Source organism: Trachurus japonicus, chromosome 20, assembly GCF_045865225.1.
Source record: "Trachurus japonicus isolate A0001 chromosome 20, Traja_1.0".
In the NCBI taxonomy this organism is placed as follows: domain Eukaryota; kingdom Metazoa; phylum Chordata; class Actinopteri; order Carangiformes; family Carangidae; genus Trachurus; species Trachurus japonicus.
Window position 1 is genome coordinate 11,669,733 of NC_140926.1, and position 22,088 is coordinate 11,691,820.

The window sequence follows — 22,088 nt, forward strand, 5'->3', positions numbered from 1 at the left end:
TTAAGGTAGATTTTCTAGAGAGAGACACACACAGCCACAGCAAAGCACACGAGTGTAGTGCAGCAGATTAAAAAAAAGAAGAAAAAAAAAGAACAGTGCATCAGTCATATTTGCATTTTTGGCTCATTGACGCAGGTTCTCAAATAAACTATAAACACATTTGACAGTTTTGGAAGGAAACATACTGTATTTCTGAGAGTTAAATGAGACGATTGACTCTACTCCTGTGTCTCTATTGTAAATATTAAGCTACTGTACAGCTGGCTGGTTGGCTTAGTTTAGCAAAACAGCTAGCAACTAGCATATCAAAAGCTCACTTATGAACTAATTTGCTATGAGTGAACATTTCTAAAGTCTTGATGTCACCATGTAACTCACAATTAGACTTGTTTTTTGTTTACATTTTGTTTTTTGTTGGGATTAAACAAACAGCGTGTAGTGTTTAGCCGTTTGAATCTTTGTGCTAAGCTGAGGGGTGGCCCGTGGCATAGCTGGTGACATAGGTGGTTGCCTAGGGCAGCACTGCAAGAGAGGTTTATTTTCCTGTCTTTTTTTCAGCTGAAGTTCAGAAGCATCTGGGAAGTTATTTTCTGGTGCAGCTGAATATGCTAGTAACATAGGCCTATATTATTAATTATTGACAATATCATCAACAAAAACAGAATTTGAATCAATCTGGTACAAAAATAGACACACTGCAACCCCTAAACTGTCAGTCATGAGTTGACAACATGAGGACCACTGCCTGCTATTATGCTGCGATGCCTGTAACCAATGCATAGCCCCTACAGTACATGATATTATGCACCACCCAAGACTTAAATCTTTGAGCTGCACAATGAATGAAAAAAGGATGAAATCATCAGATGCACAAGGCAGGAAATACTACAACTAGAGGTAGGGCTAAACTAACTGAACAATACGCTCATTAGAGGGAGTCAAAAGTTTCTGATGAGCAAATGATCGTGAAGGTGACGATCCGACAGCTTTGACAAAACATGCACATATGGATGAAAGAGAGCAGACAGGAGACATATAAATGAGGCCTAGGAGGCAAAAATGCAAATAATTCCCAACAAATGTCAAACTCACTCTTTAACTGTCATGTATTTTGTCATAACAACCTTACATGATTGAACCTGTTTAGAAAGTGGAACTGATAATATTTGATATTTCGTAAATGAACTTACTTTGATTTAAAGATGTGACGCACTCCATTAGCTCGTTTTACTTGAAAGAACATTTTTTCCCCCCTCTGATCTTTTATCAAGACTCTGCATGGTGGCTCGTGTTTTCTGTCACATCTAATAACTTATGTTTCTTGACACGTAGCCTCTTGTGCACCACAGGCTAAGAGCGTTTAATGCCACAGTGTTTAGGAGAGACTAATGCATGAGTAAGTACAACTGCAGCACATATTTCGCTTGTTTCATTTCACGCCTTCAAAGGCATTAAATGCTGATTTAACACCCTCGGATCAGTCCAGTATCTGCAGATCATCTTGATGAGGCAGTTGGATCATTCCTTGAAAAAATGTGAGATTTAGCAATTGAAGCAAAAAAGAAAAAAGTTGGAAGATTTTCTTAAAGGCTTAATTTTGTCTTCTCTGATATGTTAACTGTTTTTACAGTGTGTGATCACCATCTTCATGCATGTTGAATGTGAAAAAAATAACTCTCCAGGGGCCACATCCATCACTCTCACTCTTTCTTGCACACACGCACACACACAGACGATGGTACGGTATTTGTTGCGGGTCACATGAAGGCATTACTCCTCTCTCCACTGGACACGTTGGACATGATGGAAGTACAAATTGCTCGCTCCATGTTCTCTTCCTGTTGGTTTGAAGGTCACGCATTCTCTCTGGGGACATGATAGATGTAAAACAGTCACATCTCTCTCACCGACCGTCATGTCAGCTGCCATTTCACACTCGTACAGAGTTGATTTCACAAGCATTGGCTCCTTGGCAATAAAAAAACATTCTTAGTACATATATAAAGGCAGCCAATATTCCACATCGAGATACGAGCTGATTTATGAGGATGTTTTATGTGACTGTGGCTGTTTCTCTATATGCATGACGACAGGGGACCCATATTAACACGCAGGGAGTTTCCTGGCTACAAGCTCTTTTTTTTCTTGGTGCAAAGTAGACCAGGCGAGTTGGTGTAACACCAGTTTGTTAATGTGCAACATCTTATCTAATTGAATTTCTTTTCCAATCTAGTGCTGATTTACTTGCTGAACAGAAATCTCATTATTTTCTGTTCAAATGAAAGCACAGAAGTCTTGATATACATCATGGTAATCTGTTGCCATTATATACTTGTCAAGACACTTGACATATCCCATTATTTGCTGCAAAAGAGGTTTTAGATGGCATTTTCTCTCAGATGAATTATAACCCATGTCATATTTTGACAGCTGTAGATTTGGTTTCTTTTTGACATTTTTATAATCCCTCTTAATTCCATCTCATATATGACATGACAAGGCTGGATAACGGATGTAAAAGACAAGATATTTTCATGTAAACAAAACTGCTTTGCCAATAAATCTGAGATTTTAACTGACAAACCAACAATACCTGATGCTTTAAAGGAGATATATGGCCCTTTTCCACAAATTAAAATAGTTCCCAGGTGTCTTAAAGACACGTCTGTGACATGCTATGGTCAAAATACCCCAAGGATCAAACATCACAGCTCTCTTTTCATCCGTTCACAACAGCCCTGTTCAGATCAGCTGGTTTCACAGCCTGTCCCTTTAAATGCAAATCAGCCACTGCTCGTCCCGCCCCACCTCTTCTGCTGGTACCAGGTAGGGGTGGGGTTATGTGAATTAGAAAACTAGTTACATCACTGGAAGACATCTGAGGGAACAGCTCATAAAACCACATGGATTTCAATCTAGAGAGCCTGCACATTACCGATTTTTTTTTTGTCGATTCTTGCATTTTGGGGGCCGGAAGGCAAGACAAACACCCAAATATATGTTAAAGAGCCTTCATAAAGTGATATTTCCATAATATGTCCCCTTTAATATCCAGATCCAGCAACAGACAGAGCTCCCATGCACCACAGTGTATCCATAATCATATGGAAAGTCAGCTATAGCCAGTCAGTAGGAGCAGTGATGTGAGTATTTGAGAATTGGAACCGGTCTAATCTGTTGGACTCATGTGAGCCGGGAGACCAGAAGCCGAGTCATATAATCCTTTGTCCTCCTCCCCGGATGATGTAAGAGAGGAGAGAGGAGAGAGGGGAGAGGAGAGGAGAGGAGATATAATAAATAGTAGAGCTAGTAGAAGTGGAGATAGTAGAGCTAGTAGAAGTGGAGAGGGAAGTGGGAAGGAGAGGGGGAGTACGATAGGATGAGTGGGGAGGAGACTGGAGAGGAGATCAGAAAAGTGAAGGTTTAGGAGGAGAATCATTTTGTCCACTTGTGCACCACGGCAGGCACTACAGTCACAAGACAAATCATGATTGTGCTGGGAAAGCCTTGTACCTACAGGGGGAATTCCATCATGAAAACAAAGAAGATGAGCTGTAAAATGTCAACAATTCCTGTCCATGTGAAATTCATCCACTACTTTGGGCCTAGTTTAGCCCTTACACTGCAGTCTGCTCTTAGTCCTTCCACTTCAGCTCACAAAACCATCATTTTCAAGCACTTTGTCTTGAACTGTTTTGTGTTTTTTATCTTGTCTTACTGCAACACAATTTCCTCTTGTGGGATAATAAAGATCTGATGTGAACTGACATTATTTGGCGACATGTTTTTTTTTTTTTTTTTTGTAAACCAATGTTTTAAGAGCCCATTAGCTATTTTTAGCCCTCCATGATCGCCCTGTCAACTTTTACGATGGCAACATGTCCACAAGAAGGAAAATGTAATAATATGGCAGTAACAGACTGGCTAGTTTTATAGTTGTATTCCTTTACCTGCATTATAATGATTAAAACGTTTTAACTTTGTCCAAAACAACCTTCACTGCAGTTTTGGTCACAGTGTGTTTCTGAATGCTCGGTCATCTTGATCCTATCCAGTTCCTGACCTGATTTATCCCCTCTGTGCTCTCTTCACTCATTTAATCCCATGTACCAGGGTTTGAAATAATGCTTTGTAGTCAGCCACAGTGGCAGACCGATCTGTTTCAGCCGGGTCAAAACAATGTTATCTGGAGGCGGGATGAAAGCTGCACTGCTGCCGTCCTGCACAGGAACAATTCACTGAGGACGCAAAGTGGCCTGAGCCACTGCAGGGATTAACTGGCAGAATGAAACCACAGGCCAGCTGCCCCTTAGCCTGTCAGCATCACCACTGCACTGACACACTCACACACATGCACCAACACACACAATTTCAACCACGCCCACATCTGCACCAGCAGCACAAAATTTAACTGTAGCCATTGAATAAAGTTAAATAAATCCAATTGCCATTAAGTAAATTAAATCTAAATGTCAAAATACAAAAACACAAATTTTAAGTTCAATCACTCAATGTGAATGTTATCCTAGAGATGTGTGTGTGTTGTGTGTGTGTGTGTGTGTGTGTGTCAGTAGAAAATTCTTTGTCTCCACATGCCAGTGAGAAAGTAATTAACTGAATCAATCATTGAGGAAGAAACAAGGTGTAAAACAAAGTGACCGATCATTTAACAAAGCAAACTAATGAGCAATCAAGTCAGCTTGTCTTTGGTTTTGTTCGACAAAAACCTTCCCTTTAAAAAAAAGGGGCATTTTGTTGTTGTTGTTTTTTTCAACTCTAGGAAGAGTAACACAACATCTCCTGCCAAATCAGCCAAATAGCTTTAATCACAACATGACAAAACATTACACAGAGACAGAAGGCTGCTCTGCAATCAAAGACGATGCCGAGGAGAATAATTAAAAGATAAAAATAAACAGCTAAAGAATGGCATGCAACACAGAGGCCATAAACAAATAAATAAAAAAATAAAAAAATAAATAATCAGGACGATAAAGTTACCTGGGAGATCAGAGAGCGCTCCTCTCTCGATAATGTGCTTCCTGTACAGAGTCTTCAAAACCTTGGCACTGCCGAACCTCTTGAAGCGACTTTTCACATTGTTATAATACCATTCAAGGGACTGCGTCCTCAAAATCCTGCAGGCAAACGACAAGAAAGGGAGGCAGGAGAGAGGGAAGAAAGAAAAAATGACGGTAAGTCAAAGAGAAGCAGATGGGAAAGGAACTGGAATCAGATTTTTATTAAAATTACAGCAGGATTATAATGTAGATTTCAAGCCAAGAGTTTAATTAAAATCTGCTTTAATTTGCTGTAAAAAAAAGTTAATCAATTATCAAATGTAAATAATCAAACTTTATGTTCTGTGCAATCCAAGCTGTGTAATTTGTTTATTACTGCAGCGAGTGCGTCAGTTCTTTAATATGGCGTCACATCATTTTCCAGGCTTTTCCTCACTTCTTGGTTTACAGTTTACAGGCCCGTTGGTGCTCGAATGCCAACCAGTCAGACCTCAGCATGGATGGACCAGATGATTACATAAACAGAAATTCATAACAGAGAGGGTTATGAAAAGCCCTGAGAGAAGTGCTCCCTCTGCACCAGCGCTGTGCCGGATTGCATGAAACTCTGCCAACTTGGTGTTTAATCTTGCGGTCAATCCCGCCGCTTTTTCGATGCCACCGCAACAGACAACAGTGCACAGAAACACACACAACCGCACAAAGACAGATTTACTGTTTAAGGGAATCACACAAAAAACAGACTGTATTTATATAGACACTATTTGTGATTGTTTTCCATTTTATCTGCACATCTTTGCTTTCCCCTTTTTTTTTTCTTGTTTGGAAAGATGCTTTTCGGATCACCTACCCTTGCCTTTTCAGTACTCAGACAGGGAAATTTCTATAACTGCAGAGAATTTATCGTTTTGATATTTATATACTGTACTGTACTGTGGTGCAGAAGCAGTATTGTGTTTTCTATGTATCAACATTTTGTGGCTAAGAATAGCTTTGATGTACTGTATCTGAAAGCCGGTAGCCAGTAGCACCCACTGTGCATTAATCATTTATTAATTAGCCTCTGACAACAAGTTTATTTCTGTATTAATTAATGGAATCAGTGGACTTTGTTACTGTAAGTGAATTTCTTGGTGAATCACTAACTAACATCTGCACAGTTTTTACTTCTCATGTTTTTGATTATAACTCCTGATGAAGATGCTGAAACACGGATGAACATAATAAAGGTGAATATGTTGCCATTGGTCACATTTTCCATTATCTTTGACTGAAACATTGACGCAGTATTTAAAGGATATATTTCTGAGTCAATTAACTGATCATATTGAGAAGCATTGGCTCATATTCATCTGTTCATCAACAGATCAAGACAGACAGGTCTGTTTATTTTGAGTTCTCATCCTAAAGTTCAAAACAAATATATAATTTTTTATATACTCTTCATATGAAAAAATGTGTCATCAACTCCATGCCCCTGATTGTGTAGCAGCAGGGAGGAACGGAGTGAGTGTGTACATGTTGATGCCTCTGCTCAGTGAAGAGACAGGCCATTGAAGGAGAGGGTGAAAATAGCCATGCTAATAAAGGGATCCTAAGTGTCCCTGAGGCGGCATGGGCTGCCACATCCCTCCTTCCACACCCGCCTCCCCCTTTCTCTGTGGATTTATTATCCTCTGCCTCTATCTGCTGGGCCGCTCAATGGGCTTCACCTCCTTAATTTCATGCCACGGGTGAATCTAGTCACTCTAATGGTGGATGCTGAGCCCCAGTGAAGAGGCCTGGCTCTTTTCATCTCCCTCTGGGCCCAAGAAAGAAGGCATGGAAATGAATCTGGAAGAGCAATGCAGCTTTGAGGAGGCATCATACAAGCAGGAAATACAAATAGGATTCATTTGAGCTCTGAAATGAGCCCGAGCAACCTTTGGACTAAAAGAAGAAATTGTGACTGCAGCAAAAGAAATGTTATTGTCTGTGTGGAATCATAATTGACTTTCAAATTAAACTGAGGCTGGGACCATGCATGCTGCTCCAGCAGTAGGTTAAATTAGATTTAATGATGCTGTAAAAAAAACAAAACAACATTTAACATGCTGTGTATGTATGCAAACCCACTACTACATGTTTTAGGATCTGCAGTGGAGATGAAAGTAGAGAAACCACCTGCTGTCCAACTGGACTCCTGCTTTGTGATTGGACGGTGAAAAGGTCTTCTCACAGTGTGGGAACTTTAAATGCTTTGAGTTTTGAACTTTGACTTTTACAAGCAGTTTTCTCTTTTGTATCTGTGTACATGCATTTGCAAAAGTATTTCTATCACAGAGTCTTTGTGAAAACTAACTCCCGATATCATTTATTCGCAGATTTTATTCACACATCTCTTTTTTTCTCAACAACAAAAATCTTTTTATAAATACACTTTTCACACAAATTCAAATTTATCATGCGTATTTATTAAACAGGCTTACCAAGGCCGTTTACCAATTACAAACTAAGGAATCATTTTTAACATAATTTTATGAGCTCAAAATCTTATTGACCCTAATTTGACCCCATGCGAACAAACCACCTCAACATGATGAGAAATCCAAGGCTTTGGTTTCTCCGCCTAGTTGCAACTGCTCAGCCACAGTCATTGGAAAATAACTGTCTCGCAGTGGACGATGACCGTTTGGGGGTTTTGCAAAAGGTCAATTGTGGTAAATTAACAAATAAGTTCAGAGTACACTGACATCACATATACATTGTAATGCAGTTTTGATGAGTGTGCACTGTGCATACATGTTTGGCTTCATCAGAAGCTCATCAAAGGTGCAGCACTCTCATTCCACTCTGCCCATCAATCAAAATTAGCACAGAAACAGATGATGAATACAGATTCAAGCGTAGGCATCTGTTTCCTTTTATGCCAACCACACAAACTTGTTGAAATTAGCCGAGCTTTCCCTTTCAGAAATAAAGAGAGAGAGTGTGAGAGAGAGAGATTTAGGACAGTGGGAGAGGCATCTCGATGAATGAAGCATGACATTGCTTCCCCAGAGTGATCTGATCTAAAAAAGAGAGGAAGAGGGGAGGAGAGTGGAGTGGATAAGCAGAGGCTTTCAAGCAAGAGCTGCACTGCTGCGTGAGCTTCTGCAAATACGCATTTCATAATGAGGTTGGGAGATTCCCTGATGCTTGGCTGCTGCATGAATAAGTAAAAGGGATTCCTGCGGATGGTCTCCTGACACTAGTTCTACTCTTCCTCCTTCATCTCCTCCCTTACCTCAGGTCAGCTCTGCGTGCAGGCCGAGGGAACAGCCTTTCCCTTCTTACCCTCTCCTCTCCTCTTCTCTACAGACCTTTTGCCCTCTATACTTCAGAAAACCAATTTGCACATCTAAATGAGGCCTAAATAAAATATATAGAAGCACATGTTGAAGGAGTGCAATAAAAAGAATCTGACTTTGCTGAGTTTCCACCTCCCCTGGCAAAGGGAACTATTACCATAATTGACTTTCTGAGCCTTCTAATGAATTGGTGCAGCTTCTGTTGAAGCTGCTGTAGAGACGGGACAGAAGAGCAAAGGGAGAAGAACGAAGGGTGGGGGCTGACTATAACAGAACATCAAATAGGCCCTATTCTCTTCTGAAGACTTGCGGAGTGACTGGTCTTGTTATTAGAAGAAAATAAGAAAAGAAAATTAGATTGTTCTCAACTCCGGGGTTAGATCAAAGCGCCTGATGTCTGGGAAGTTAAAACCCTCGAGTTGTGAGGTCTTAATGAGTGAAAATCTGGAGGACTGAGATCTAGCACTTGCTTTCTTTAAATGAACTCCAGCATGGTGTACAACAGATGAAACTTTTCTGCACACACAATAGAAATAAAGTTTTACAAAGGAAAAGGAAAGCTAAGAAAAAATTAGGTGATACCAGCTGAAACCTGCAGAAGTTTCGATGATTATTTCTGTATCTTTTTAATAAAGTATAAGAAGAAACTATAGCAAAAAAATTATCTAGCTTTGTGGCAATCAAAAATCAGAAATTTACACATGAGTTCGGTGAATAACTTATTGATCACAGCCAGCGAGGGTTTACAAACAGCAGACAGATCAAAACAAGCCTATGCAGATGATGTATTATTGTTCCTTCAAGACCATTAATAATACCTAATTTTCCTCGATCAACCTACTGACTTAACCTGTCAGTATCTACTATACCCTCAGTTATACCCTCTGCAAGGTTGATATAGCTACTATTGCATCACTAATTCTTGTGTCCATTGGCAAAACAAATACACAATAATCACATTTTTCTTTTAAAATTTACAATACTTCATTAATTGGAAAACACAAACAGGGTGCAAAGGAATGGTGTTGAATCACACTTGGCATTACTCACTAAAAGAAACTTTCCTCTATCACTATTCCACATCCCCGATCTGTTTCACAAATATGCTTTCAGCTAAAAAACAGGCCGGTTGAAAAGTGGGGAGATATTAATATTGATTAATTGCCGTTAAGATGGTTCTGAGAAAATCTAACTCCAAACAAGAATTAACGGCCTTTCATCCACATCTCTTGCCGCTTCTGTGGTTATTTATTTGTACATGTCAGAACAGATTTGTGCAAGGGGGAGAAGTGGGACAACAATGATTTATTATCTACACATGCTCTCTTTTGAGAAAATAAAACATAGACTTGAAAAAAAGAAAATGTACACTAGATAAAAACAAATGTGTGTATAAGTACAGCATCTTTACCAGCATGACAATTTGATGTTTATTTCGTAATGTGAGTTTTTTGCACAAACAACATTTGTATTTATTTAACTTTAAAGTATTGTTGTATAGGTTGTCATGTGAAAGTATCTGCATGGTTTATACATTTTATATCAGATATTCTCTCAATGCCATCTGTGAGGCTACACCACCACAGCATTACAATAAAGACACTCCTCTAAAGTGTATTCGATGAAAGCAGAATGGGCCAAATGACAAAAATCACAAAAAAACAAGGTCATGGTTCAACTGTTGAAAATCCTGAGATGTTTAGAAAACCAGGGCACTGCCCACCTGACCTTTCACCATGTTTTTTAAACAGTGTCCAGTTTTAAGAGGCAGAAATACATTTCTCTAACAGCAGTGGTCTTGTATATAACCTTTTTCAGAAAGCAGATGGAATATTGATCACCTGCCTGAGCCTCTGTGATGGACATTTAGGGAGGCAGAGGAACAGGAATATAAAAGAACTGTATAATGAAGTGGGGATACGTTCTTCTCTGTCTATTCTATTATTTTATCACAGCCTTTCTTGAATTGTCTGTGAACTGTCCTATTTTGTATATGTCCTATTATATATATAAATATATATGCTTGCATTTCTCATGCACTCACCTGCACTCAGTATAAATAAATACACACCTCAGCTGAATGTAAATTACAGGTAAAATGGCCAGGCTGCAAAATGACGCATTGAATGCTGTTCATTTAGAGGATCAATTAATTTTAAATGAGACCTCTGTGAGAGTATTACCACCCAAGCTGGATCTATAGAAACCAGTGTTGGCAGGCTCTCCCATGCACAGCAGCCGGGGTCATTAAATGAACGGAGCTCTATGGCTCGACAGACATTTGCATGCAGCACGTGCTCCACAGCAGTTGAAATCAGCACAGTTTTTGATTGTGTTTCTGGCATATATTGCAACATTTAACCCCGGAGAGCGACTGCAGGTTCACCATAAGGTATTCTGCTACATCCACTTCCCTAACCTACGTCTCAAAAAAAAAAAAAGTCTAAATTTAGGAGCAGCACAGCTCTAGGCAGCGGTCAGGCAATTTACGCTACCTTCTCTCCCTCATACTCTCCCTTTCTCTCAAGACCTAAAGCTGTCATCTTTAGACTATCCCTCTCTCTCTCTCCCTATCTCTTTCTCTGTTTCTCTCTTCCTCTTTATCACCCTGCTCTCTCGTCAAACCTTCATTCTTTCAGGGCGTTACAGATGAATGTGTCGGCAGCCAGGAGAGCCTGTGGCACAGTATGGAAGACTGGAAATGAGTTATATCGGGACAAAGTGCTCTCAGACAGAGCATGGATGGAGGAACCAAAGTGAATTACAAACTGCTCACATGGTGTCTGGTTTCCTAAAGTAGTGGCTATGCGAGTTTGACTGTCAAACCTACAGTATAGCACCTGTACACAAACAATACACATTCCATGATGTATGAAATAATCAATGAAAAACAGTATTAGACCATGATCCATAGTTTTTAAAGCAAACATAAGTAAATAATCAATTTCTTCCCATTACAAACATATTATATTATCTCAGTGAACGAGGCAGAAAGTTTAGTGAACAGGTTCTGATTACAATCATGTTAGATAAAACTTTCACAATGGTCTTTTTCCGTTTTTTTTTTTGTTAAGGTTATGACACTTGATATGCTGGTATCCTGGCACAGCAATAGATCTATGTATCATGAGACTGCACCTTTATCATTATATTCTATTATCGTCTTACTCCGGAGCAGCTCCTGAGGATTCTCACCTCTGTTCGTTTTGTGAAGCATTTTATCCCATCATTGTGTGGAGCAAACTCTTCAAAAGCGAGATAAGTAGCATACGAGAAAGCGACTCAGCGCAAAGAGTGAACATCCTGTACAGAAAGCTTCCCACCAGTCTGTGATGACTCATCCATACTGGATTTTAAATATTCAAGGCCCCTTTTTTCCACTGTGTGATTGTGGGACTTTCAAGACCAAATTTGACAATCAAGAGAGATATGGTAAAATCCAGCTGCCCTTCTGTATATCTAACATACCAGTTCTGCATAATACACAACTGTTCACTAAGGTCCATGTGATGTAACATTCATCATTGGCGGGTGTACGCGAGCCTCTGGTGTGGATGTCAGCATTATGTCCGTGTGGACAGTCCATTTGAGACAATTAGGTTAGTTCTCCTGTAACAGCTGGCCAGATGTCACATTGCTTCTTGTTGTTCAGCTGTGCATGTGGGTCATTTTAGGATACAGGTCTGTTGAAAATCATGTGAGATGTAGGTCACATTGAGATACTCCACGGAGACCAAACATTCTGCTAATGAAATCATGACGCCACACAGGCTGGTTTTTCATAGACTGGAGTGCATCATATTTACATAGACTATAGTATTTTCAGCACGGATGTATGGAACATATGGAAAAGTGAGATAATCTGCGCTAAGCCTCCTGCTTCTGCACAGCCAGAGCACCACATGGGATTTTAAGGGGAGCATGTAGAGAGGCAGAGCTCTGCAGCAGCCCAGCAATGTGGGAAATCTAGTGGCAGAATAGACTGCGGCTATGCTTTCCACCACTCAACTCATTCTCCATGTGGCTATTCTGTGTGGATATTGGATAATGAAAAAACTGCAAGAACCCTGCAGCCTTTATCTGAGCAATTATGTGGAACCAAAATCACGAAGAGACAATATGATGTGAGGCCAAAAGAGGCAGAAGATTGTAAATATAATTAATTTGTCAGAAGCCTTATGAAAGAAGCTTGTGATGGTAATTAAATCTCAATAAGGGAGCGTCATTGGCTTTTTTTTTTCTTTTTAAGGTCACAGTTGCGGTGGGAACCCTTGTTTTATCCTCTTAATGTCATCAAGCACCTCCACCGGGAAATGAAAACCCAGTGAAATAACAGGATTTTAGATATTACAAAATGAGTGCAGGAAAAACTCTGATTATTACATTTTTTCTATTGCACCTCATACAGGGTAGAAGTAGTCTTTATGTGGTTTTTGATAGTGCTTTGTGATCAGGAAGACGAAATGCGCACCAGAATCACATGTCCTTCAGAAATCCTCTAACCCCAGCTGAATAGTAATGCTGGCTGAATGTTTGCACGATATATACAATCTAAAAGCATTCAGATATACAGTAGATGGAGCCACTTTGTAAAGGTCACTGCCCTGACTGAAACCTTGGACATCATACAAAGGTCACTGAGAAAAAGGACAAACAGGACAAGGAGGCAAGAAGCAAGTGACACTGCTGGAGCACAATGCACCGAAGTGTCAGTCTTAACAGCCAGTTAGGGAGCAGAGGGAACACCAGACCACATCTACTGCTGTCACCTGGTAGAGACTGAGGAGAAGAGCAATGGAGGGGAAAGAGAGGACAGAGGAGGACAGGGGGAAGCAACAAGAGGGGTGGGGGTGGGGGGGCACAATGAGCACTTTCATGTGGGGCATTTGTTCCTTGAGATCTATTTTTAGAAGTTTCTTTGCAAAGCACATCCCCAGTCTATATAATCCATGGGAATCTATCTTCTGTGGAAAAGTGGGGGAAGTAGTGAGACCACGTTTGGCTGCAGTTGCTCTTTTCAGATCTCTGTCAGTGTGTGTGTGTGTGTGTGTGTGTTGGTAAGCCAGAAAGCTGTGTAAGAGTGTTTTTTTTTTCAAAAGAAGGACATGGATAGTGTTTCACACAAGGCTGCAGAGTGGCTCATGGCGAGTGTCTGTCTGAAGCTATGACCTATACTGTGACCTCAGGAAGGTTGAGTAGGAATTGAAATGTAAAAGTTCGACTCACTTTCTCTTTGTGTGATGGGAGAGTGTCTGTGAAGTACTTTCTGCCCGGGGTGAAGTAAAAACACACTCCAGATTAAAAAGGCTCCGGGTTGCATTTGTCCTGCGGAGAGAGCTCACGTCCTTGACTTTTAATACGTCTCTCATTAATGCACCACAGTGTCATTTATAACACGAGCAGAGCTTTAGTGTCGCGCCCACAAAAAAGGGCCACGTCCTGGTGATGATAAATCTTTAACACTGAGTATTTGTAATGTTTAAAGTGCAGATTGTTTCCTGTCAAAGACTAAAACACTGCAATGTGTTGTGTCTGAACGGCAAACATACATCCACAAATCTGACGACACGTCTGTCTTGATTTATGAGGGAGACCTCTGTTTTCTCTGATAAAGATAAAGACATTTTAATGGCCTGCGACAAACCAGTGCCTATTACATTTAAGTGAGTGCTTTGCCTGTGACCACGCAAGTAGCATTCTGCGTTCTCTTGAGTGCGTTTCATTGGAGGAAAGGCAGCCAAAAACCAGCCCAATAAAGTAGCCATTTCATTGCACTCCCACCAATTTAGGAAACCGTTGAATGGCCTGCTTCCTAAAAGAGCCTCTGGCTGCCCTCCCATCAAGTTAGTCACACAGCACCAACCAAGACACAAAGATCACCGCTGGAACAGCAGGCTATACTCTTACAACTCCTGTGTGTCCGTGCTGTTTGCCAACATATCAGTCTCACTGCCTGTCTGCTGTCAAACTAAATCCCTCTCTCCCCTTTTTCGACCTTCCTCTAAATTGGTGCTTATAAATACACATGCATAGAAACACATTCAATGTATAGATTTTTAAGTAACAGGCAACACAATTTTCTCCCACTCTCATGCAAATGAAAATTATAAATATTAAGATTGGACAGAGAGGAAGTGAAGCGTGGAATTTGTGGGGATTGAAAGACTGCTCTTATGTTGGCAGCAGCAGCAGCAGCAGCAGCAAAAAAAAAAACAAGCTCTCAGGATCAGGGCTGAAGTTTGTGCAGCGATTTTTTTTGGCAAAGTGGCCTTGGACGGAAATGCAGATTGTGTTACACCGTCTGGCCCACAGAGGCTTTTTACATAACATATTCATTACAAGAGAAGCCACAAAAACATACACATGGGTAAAAGGCACCGAGAGTCTTATCAGAGTCTGATAATTGTGTAAAACTTCTGTGTAATACAAGCTCCTAGAGAAGATAACTAATAGACAAAAGCCAAGAATGTTGAAACCTCAACTGTTACATGTTGACTTAATAGATCCATGCAACAGGCTATAATCACTCACATCAAATGAGCCTCGGCACACAAAAAGGAAGAGAGGGAAAGGAGTGAGGCTTTGTGGCAAGATCTAGAGTTATCAATGATAAAGGGGAGTGATGACTGATCAGATGGCTGGCAGATGTTTTAATTAGTTTAGTCACACCGCTATCAGTTGTTTTCAGTCTCTTTGCTAATCACACGATGTGGCAAAATCCAATTGTAATCGTAGCAGCTTCCCTCGACTCTATGACCTAATGCAGCACATAACAGTGTGCACACATTAATCAACCGTTTACAGCACCAGAATGGGCCACGGTTTGTGCACTTCCTCAAAAATGCACAACATTAACAGCAACACGCAACAACAGGCATGCTGGCAACGAGAGACTCGGGCTGCTCGGCAACGTGGCCTCACACAATGACAGAGCTGGTGGTTCAGTGGTTTGAGGTCAGATCTGATTGGCTGGTTGGACGGCTCTCTGGCAGGTCTTTTTGGTTCAGGTCTATCATTGAAAAGCAGGACCCTCAGTGTTAGTTGTTTGACCTGACGAACATAATTGGATGTGTTCTCAGGTGAATAGAATAGAATACCTTTATTGTCACTATACAATGAGATTAAGAGCAGCTCCTTCAGTGCAAACGTTTAGGTATGGAATAAAAAACTAAATACGAAAGGTAGATTCCAATAATAGATAAATAAATCTATGTATCATAAGATAAAATAAGTTATATATACAGTAAAGGTGCTGGTTTCCCTGGCGTGGAGTGAAAAGACATCCATCTTTCATTAAAGCTCATGCAACTGAGTAATTATCAAATTTGCTTCCTGTTTCTCTGCTAGATCCAGATGATGAGCAGCTTAAAGCTCACCGTAGTATTCAATTTACTCATGTGCACAACTGGCTAAAAGAAAACAGTGTTGTGTCGATGCATATGAGGGGTAATTATTCTTGTGTTGTGCTATTGCTCTGTTCTGTAAATTGCTCTGCAGGACCACAAACTGCAGCATCACTCTCATGCACTGTTTACAATTTCTGATCATTCTGCTCAATATTTACCTCCATCCGACACCTGATATCGCACCAGTTTCAGGTGATTTCATTGGACTGACAGGACATGTGACCACACCTTGAGCTCTATTCTCTCTCTCTCTCACACACACACACACACACACACACACACACACACACACACACACAAACACACACACACACTCCAGGACAGAGCAAACGACACTCTGCCTGGCTCAGTCTGGCAGACAGGGCGTGGGAGACGGATGACGATGAATCATTGATGCTCAGTGCACAGATCACAAACAATAACACAAATGCATACACACACACACATATACACACCAGATGCATGCACACACACACACACACACACACACACATACACACACACATTTATCTCCTCTCTCTTACTCATCCCTCTTTTCCCATTTACAGCGTGGTGTTTTTCTCTGCGCCACCACTGATTTTGTGGTGACAGAGACAGATGGAGGGATTGAGGGGGCTCACCAAGAGAAGAGGAGAAATCTCCTTCTGCCTTTTTACTCTGAGTTGAAAATACCATTAATAGCTGCTGCTGGCCTTTGTGTTTCTGGATTGGACTTTCCATCCCTCTTTGTACTTTCCCCACCTCCACATCCTCCCTTTTCACTCAAGTCTCTCTGTCTTTGTTTACCCTCTTAGCTCATAAAATTTTGAAAACAGCCTTTCAGTTTTGCAGCAGATCCTGACAAAATAAATCAAATAGTGCTAATGAATGTGTCTTATTACAGCTTTATTAGTGTAGAAATGTGCAGCAGGGGTGTTTATGTTTGATGTAAATGATGCCGGTGTGGTCCTGCAGTTGTGTTACATATAATCAGACTGGAGATCACATGAGAGAGACTGCATTGGAGAGAGAGAGGTGATGGTGTGAAGTAGGTGTGAGGATAACAGATTGCATGTGGAGATGGATGCCATATAAACCAAATGCGGCGCCATCCATCAACCCGTGTCTCCTGTGACAGTCCGCTTTACCATGCACGACTCAGACTCCTCCCCGGGTGCTGCTGTGATCCCTACACTAGTCAAAGTGGACAAAAGTTGGCCGTGAACCTATTTCACCATGAGGTCTGGGCTGTAACTTTTATGTGCAGTAAATTTTATCTATGCTTTTAATTACCCATGCAAGCCTCATTAGGATAAAACATCCCTCAAACTGTATCAGAGGAGCCCGAAGCAAAAACATCTCAGAGCAGAAACTCTCAGCTATAAACACTCTATATAAATATAGAAACTCAGGATGATAACAGCTGAGAACAAAGACCACATAGGGAAACGCACAGTACTGTATGTGTTCACTGATTAAGCTCATTTGGATGACCAGTGAATAACACTCTGCTGTTTCAGCTCTGCATTGCTGCTGTTCTTACTCCAGCTCGGCTTTGATCATTCATAAGAACCTTTGCCCTCTCTCTTTCATGTCAGTGTGTGCATACACAGGCGTGCATGGTACTCCCGGCTAGGGCAGGGGGACCTCTGCATTATTCATAGCAATGCCGTCACACTGAGTAATTGAAGCCATGACAGGGGAGGAGGCAGGGGTGCATAGACACTTCTCTTTCCCTTTCCCTCTCTCTCTCCCTCTCCCTCTCGGTAGAAATTGTTTTGATCATTATCAATGACCTCTGAGAGAGATCAGTGCAGACATCAAGGTGATACTCTCCATCTGAGGGGCCAAGTCAATACTGAGAGAGATTGGGGAAGTGAGTGTACAGAGAGACATGTATCTGCACTTGCAGGCTGGTGGTGATGCTTGTTACTGGAAAATGAGGAGCCTTTACAGACATGGAGAACATAACATCGCTTCACTTCTACACTAACGTTTTGGCTTTTAGTCATTAAGACACATAAGTTTTGTTAGTTTAAGACCAAAGAGACTCAACACCGTTGCACATTTTATCAGTGTGTATCCAAGAAGCAGCATTTCAACAGCTGAGCAGTAATGATGGGTTATCCTGTTGCTGAGTGGCTGGGACACATATCATTTAGCTGGAGCAGCCCCACTTTGGCTCCTGCTGGGGACCTCCGTTCCGTGTCATCCCACTCTGTCTTCCCTCATTTCCCCTTGGTATCATTACTACCTCCCCTTGGTATCGTTACTACCTATATGTATCAGTTATTCATATCAATAACATCTGGTTTGCCTGTCCACCTGCTGGCTTAAATCAACATCCCTTGCCTTTTCTTTTAGTTTTTTAGTATGTTTTTATTTGAACTTGTATTATAAGTATTTTAAACTATTTATTGCACTCTCTGCACTTTCTTTCTTTCTCTTTTCCTGGATATGTTTGCCTTTGTTACTGTTATAGTGTATGTATTGTGTATGTATGTATTACATGTACAAGCAAGCAGCTGTTATGACGCCACTTGCCCAAGACACATTTCCCTTGTGGGACAAATAAAGTTCATTTGATTTGATTTGATCACATCATTGAAAAATTTTAAAACTTGTTTTGCTGTCAAAACCTTAATCAAAAGACAAAAAATAAATACAAGAGCTGCCTGCTGCTGTTTCTCACCAAACTTCTTAGAAATCTATTTTCCTTATTTTGGTGCGGAAGCAGCTGCATGTACAGTATTGTCATGTATGACAGTACACAAGCAGCGAAGATGGGAAATTTGGGATTCTCATTTAATCCTGTTTACATTCTACTTAAACTGATAATTTTTGTAGGCTGCTAGTCAGATGAGGTTTTCCTTTTACCCCACGCCGCTGACAGCACATGAGGAGAAATTTTATTAATCTGCCAGGGGGATAAATTTCCTTAAAAACTCGAACTGGACTCACTCCCATTGTGTCACGGTTTCAGTTTTCTTTGAGCCTCAGTGATGACATTTAAGTGACATGCTGTCACTATAGGGGGTTATTACATTTAACCTCTCCCTGTGCACATTTAACCATGTAATTCTGACTTTGCTAGATTCAGATTTGAGCCAAGTTAAATGAGTCACTGAGATCTCGTAAGATTGCCACTGTGACTTTTAAGTAAAGGAGAATTATCTGCTTATTCAGACGTGACATTGACATATAAAACTTACATCACATTTAAAAAATGCAGTCTATACCTTAAGATACAGAGCTGTGCACATCTTAAAGTCATATTTAGCTCTAAGCACTGTACAGAAGATGTATATGCAAGTATTTTCTGTGCATTTTTATAAAGTATTGCATTGCATGTGTCAGCTTAAAGATGTGGCAACATAAAATCATTCAACTACAGACTGGAAAATTGAAGTTTCCAGCTTGATTTATGTTTATTTATGCATCACAGCTCTGGTTTCTTGCCTGGGTGCTGTGGTTGTGACTTCTGCACCTCTTACTAGATAAAGAAAACATCAGCTAAACGCATAAAGTGAGAATATAAATGTTGGAAAGCTGGCAGTCAGGATGCACGTAAAGTAGTGACACCGCACAGGGAGAAATGTAAATAACACTGAGCGCCACGGAGTGAATGTTTAAAGGAGGAAACTGCTGTTCTCTTTGTGATAGAGAGCAACTTAACAGATGTGAACGTGGTCAGTGGTGAGACAAAGTAATGAACAAATCTTAGAAACCAGTGTCTTTCATGCCATCACATAAGGGATGCAGCAGGGCTGGGATGGAGGGGGGTGTTTTGATGTGTGTATGTGTGTAAAGTGTGTGTTTTGCGGCATGTGGAGGTGGTGAGGAAAAGGATTAGCAAGCATGACGAGCTTACCCAAAGACGTGTTTAGCCTACACTCTGCCTCATTCCTTCTATCCCTTTCTTGTTTGTCCCCTTGCGTCTTTGTCTGTCTTTGTGTTTGTTTGATTCCATCTTTTTACTCAGATCCCTGCGTCCGCTTGTGTTTGAATATGCTTTTTTACAGCTGCGAGTTTGTCCTACATGTTGTGTTACATCTCTGTGTGTCTGAGTGTGTTTGCAGACAGCAGAGATCTGTGTTTATCCGCCCGCAGGTATTCGAGGTGCTGACACCAGGTGGAAGCCATTACGTCGGTGCATGTCCACTGCAGGTAGCCACGGCAATCTGATATTTACCGGGAGTGCATCAACACAACACTGAGAAGGAGGAGGCAGGCAAGTCCAGAGGATGTCAAACTTACTCACTCACTCACTCTGGCTGGGAATAGCATTTGCAGAAACCAATTTAGCCGAGATGCGTATGTTTCAGAAAGTGTTGAAGTAAACAGAAACAGAGTGTGGAGATGTGCGTCCTGCGGCTGTTTGGTGGCGTGAAAAATGAACCCCCACTGAAGACAAGTGGTGGAAGATTCAACGCCTCAGAAAGAGGGAGGCAGAGATACAGAACGAGAGAACGAGGCGGGCAGAGTGAGGGAGAAAGGGGGGCAGAGAAAATACAGAGGGACCTTTATTCAAAATGCATGAATCCACAAGTCAGCCAGTCGCTACAGAAGCTGCAGGGCTTCCACAGCTCACCTCTGCAGGTGAATGGCATTTACACATATTGATTAAGTGCAGCACTAACCTCAGGTTAAAACTGAAGGCCACATTTCGTTATCAGTAAATGATTCATTCGGGACCAGCATGCATTTTTAATCATTTAATTTATAAAATGTCAAAATTAGTGAGAAATACCACTTGCAAGACTGAAAGGTGAAGCACTATGCCGTTTTCTTACACAATACACACCATAAAGATATTCACTTAATAATATATCACATACCATGTAACTGACAAACAGATTTAGTACCATATAAATGTCATGTTTAGGAGACAGGCTTGGTTTATGTCATCAGGAGACACACCACTGAATAAGACTAGACAGCTACACACATCTGTACATGTCCATGCACACACTGTTCTGCCTTTGGATCCTTATATTCTGTTTTATGTTTGTCTATATACTATACTATACTATACTATACAGTATACAGTGGTGCATATGTTTGTGTATCTGTGCACTTGTGAGCTCTGAGGTTGAATGTGTAGGCTACACACACAGTGCCAACTGGATATGCATACATGTGTGTCTATTTGCTGCTTTGATATCTCTCCTATTGGCAGCCCTGATGTGAACGGCTGCTTTGATCCTGTTTGAATCAGACAGCATCACCCAAGTTCCTCTGTTGCCGCTCTGAACAAATAGCCCAAAAGACAGAGACAGAGAGAGAGAGAGAGAGAGAGAGAGAGAGAGAGAGAGAGAGAGAGAGAGAGAGAGAGAGAGGGAGAGAGGGAGGGACAGAATCCAGGATTGTTATTGTTACCCTGTCATTTTGGTTGCTCTGGGCCACTGGGGCTTTTAACAGCTTAATACTGATCTGTACATATTTGTTAAATGATAGCGACGATAGTTTTTGGACAACAAGTTAATAAATGACGTCCATACTTTTCTGCACATTGTTCTCCTCTGCAGCAGAGACAGATGGTGGAGCTTGATTTCAGTGCCATGACAGCAACATGGTGTGAATGCATCCTGCTCTGTACCTATTTAGACATTCTGATCAATACCAACCTAATTATGAGTGCCTTGAATCGTGCCAAATGTTTACTCCAGCGAGCAGATGAATGGCAAAATAACAAAACTGATGAATGTATGGATTAATTAATTAAAATCTCACTTCCACAGTTGTATAGCGCCACAGCAAATACCTCTAACACGATTCACAAAATGCAGCAGGACTGAGGCAGGGAAACTATATGCAGACTACACTCTCATTGTGGCCCACAGGGGCAGGAATACAAGCATAAGGGGAACTAGCCAGCAACAGTCTGCCGGTCCCACAAGCTCCGAAGGTGCAGACTTAATAACATCAGATGATTTTAAACAAATGAGATCAAACAGCACTCCTCATTCAGGTGGGAAATCATGACTAAACAAGGTGAGTGGAGTGCAGTCATCTCTGCAGCGAAGCACCGGCTAAGCCTCATTTAAAGCGCTGAAAAATGGGAGAGGAGGTGCAATGAGACAGAGGCCTGGAGCGATGAACAACCATTGATATGCAGCAGAGTGAGAGAGAAAGAGAGGGGGGAGCAATAAGGATGCATACATACACACACACCATCTGAAGTCCCTCTGAACTCCAGCAGTAACAGGGAAAGCGGGATACTGTCTGATTAGCATATTTTGTTAATTGTTATTCATTTACACCAGCTCCATTTCCCAGAGCATTAAGTCTAAGAGTACGAAGTGTGTATTATATTTCTCACCATGGATACGCTTCAAAGACAATTTGTGAAT

The 22,088-nt window shown here is 41.0% G+C and overlaps 1 protein-coding gene across 5 annotated transcripts in view; it reads right to left on the reverse strand.

Annotated features, from left to right (window-relative positions):
* Positions 1 to 22,088, reverse strand: part of myripb (myosin VIIA and Rab interacting protein b) — a 102,722-nt gene that overhangs the window by 22,808 nt on the left and 57,826 nt on the right. For all 5 annotated transcript variants that reach the window (XM_085762662.1, XM_085762664.1, XM_085762663.1 and 2 more), the window contains exon 4: positions 5,002 to 5,138. In XM_085762662.1, coding sequence (XP_085618788.1) covers positions 5,002 to 5,138 — 137 coding nt within the window. The remainder of the gene's footprint in view (positions 1 to 5,001; positions 5,139 to 22,088) is intronic.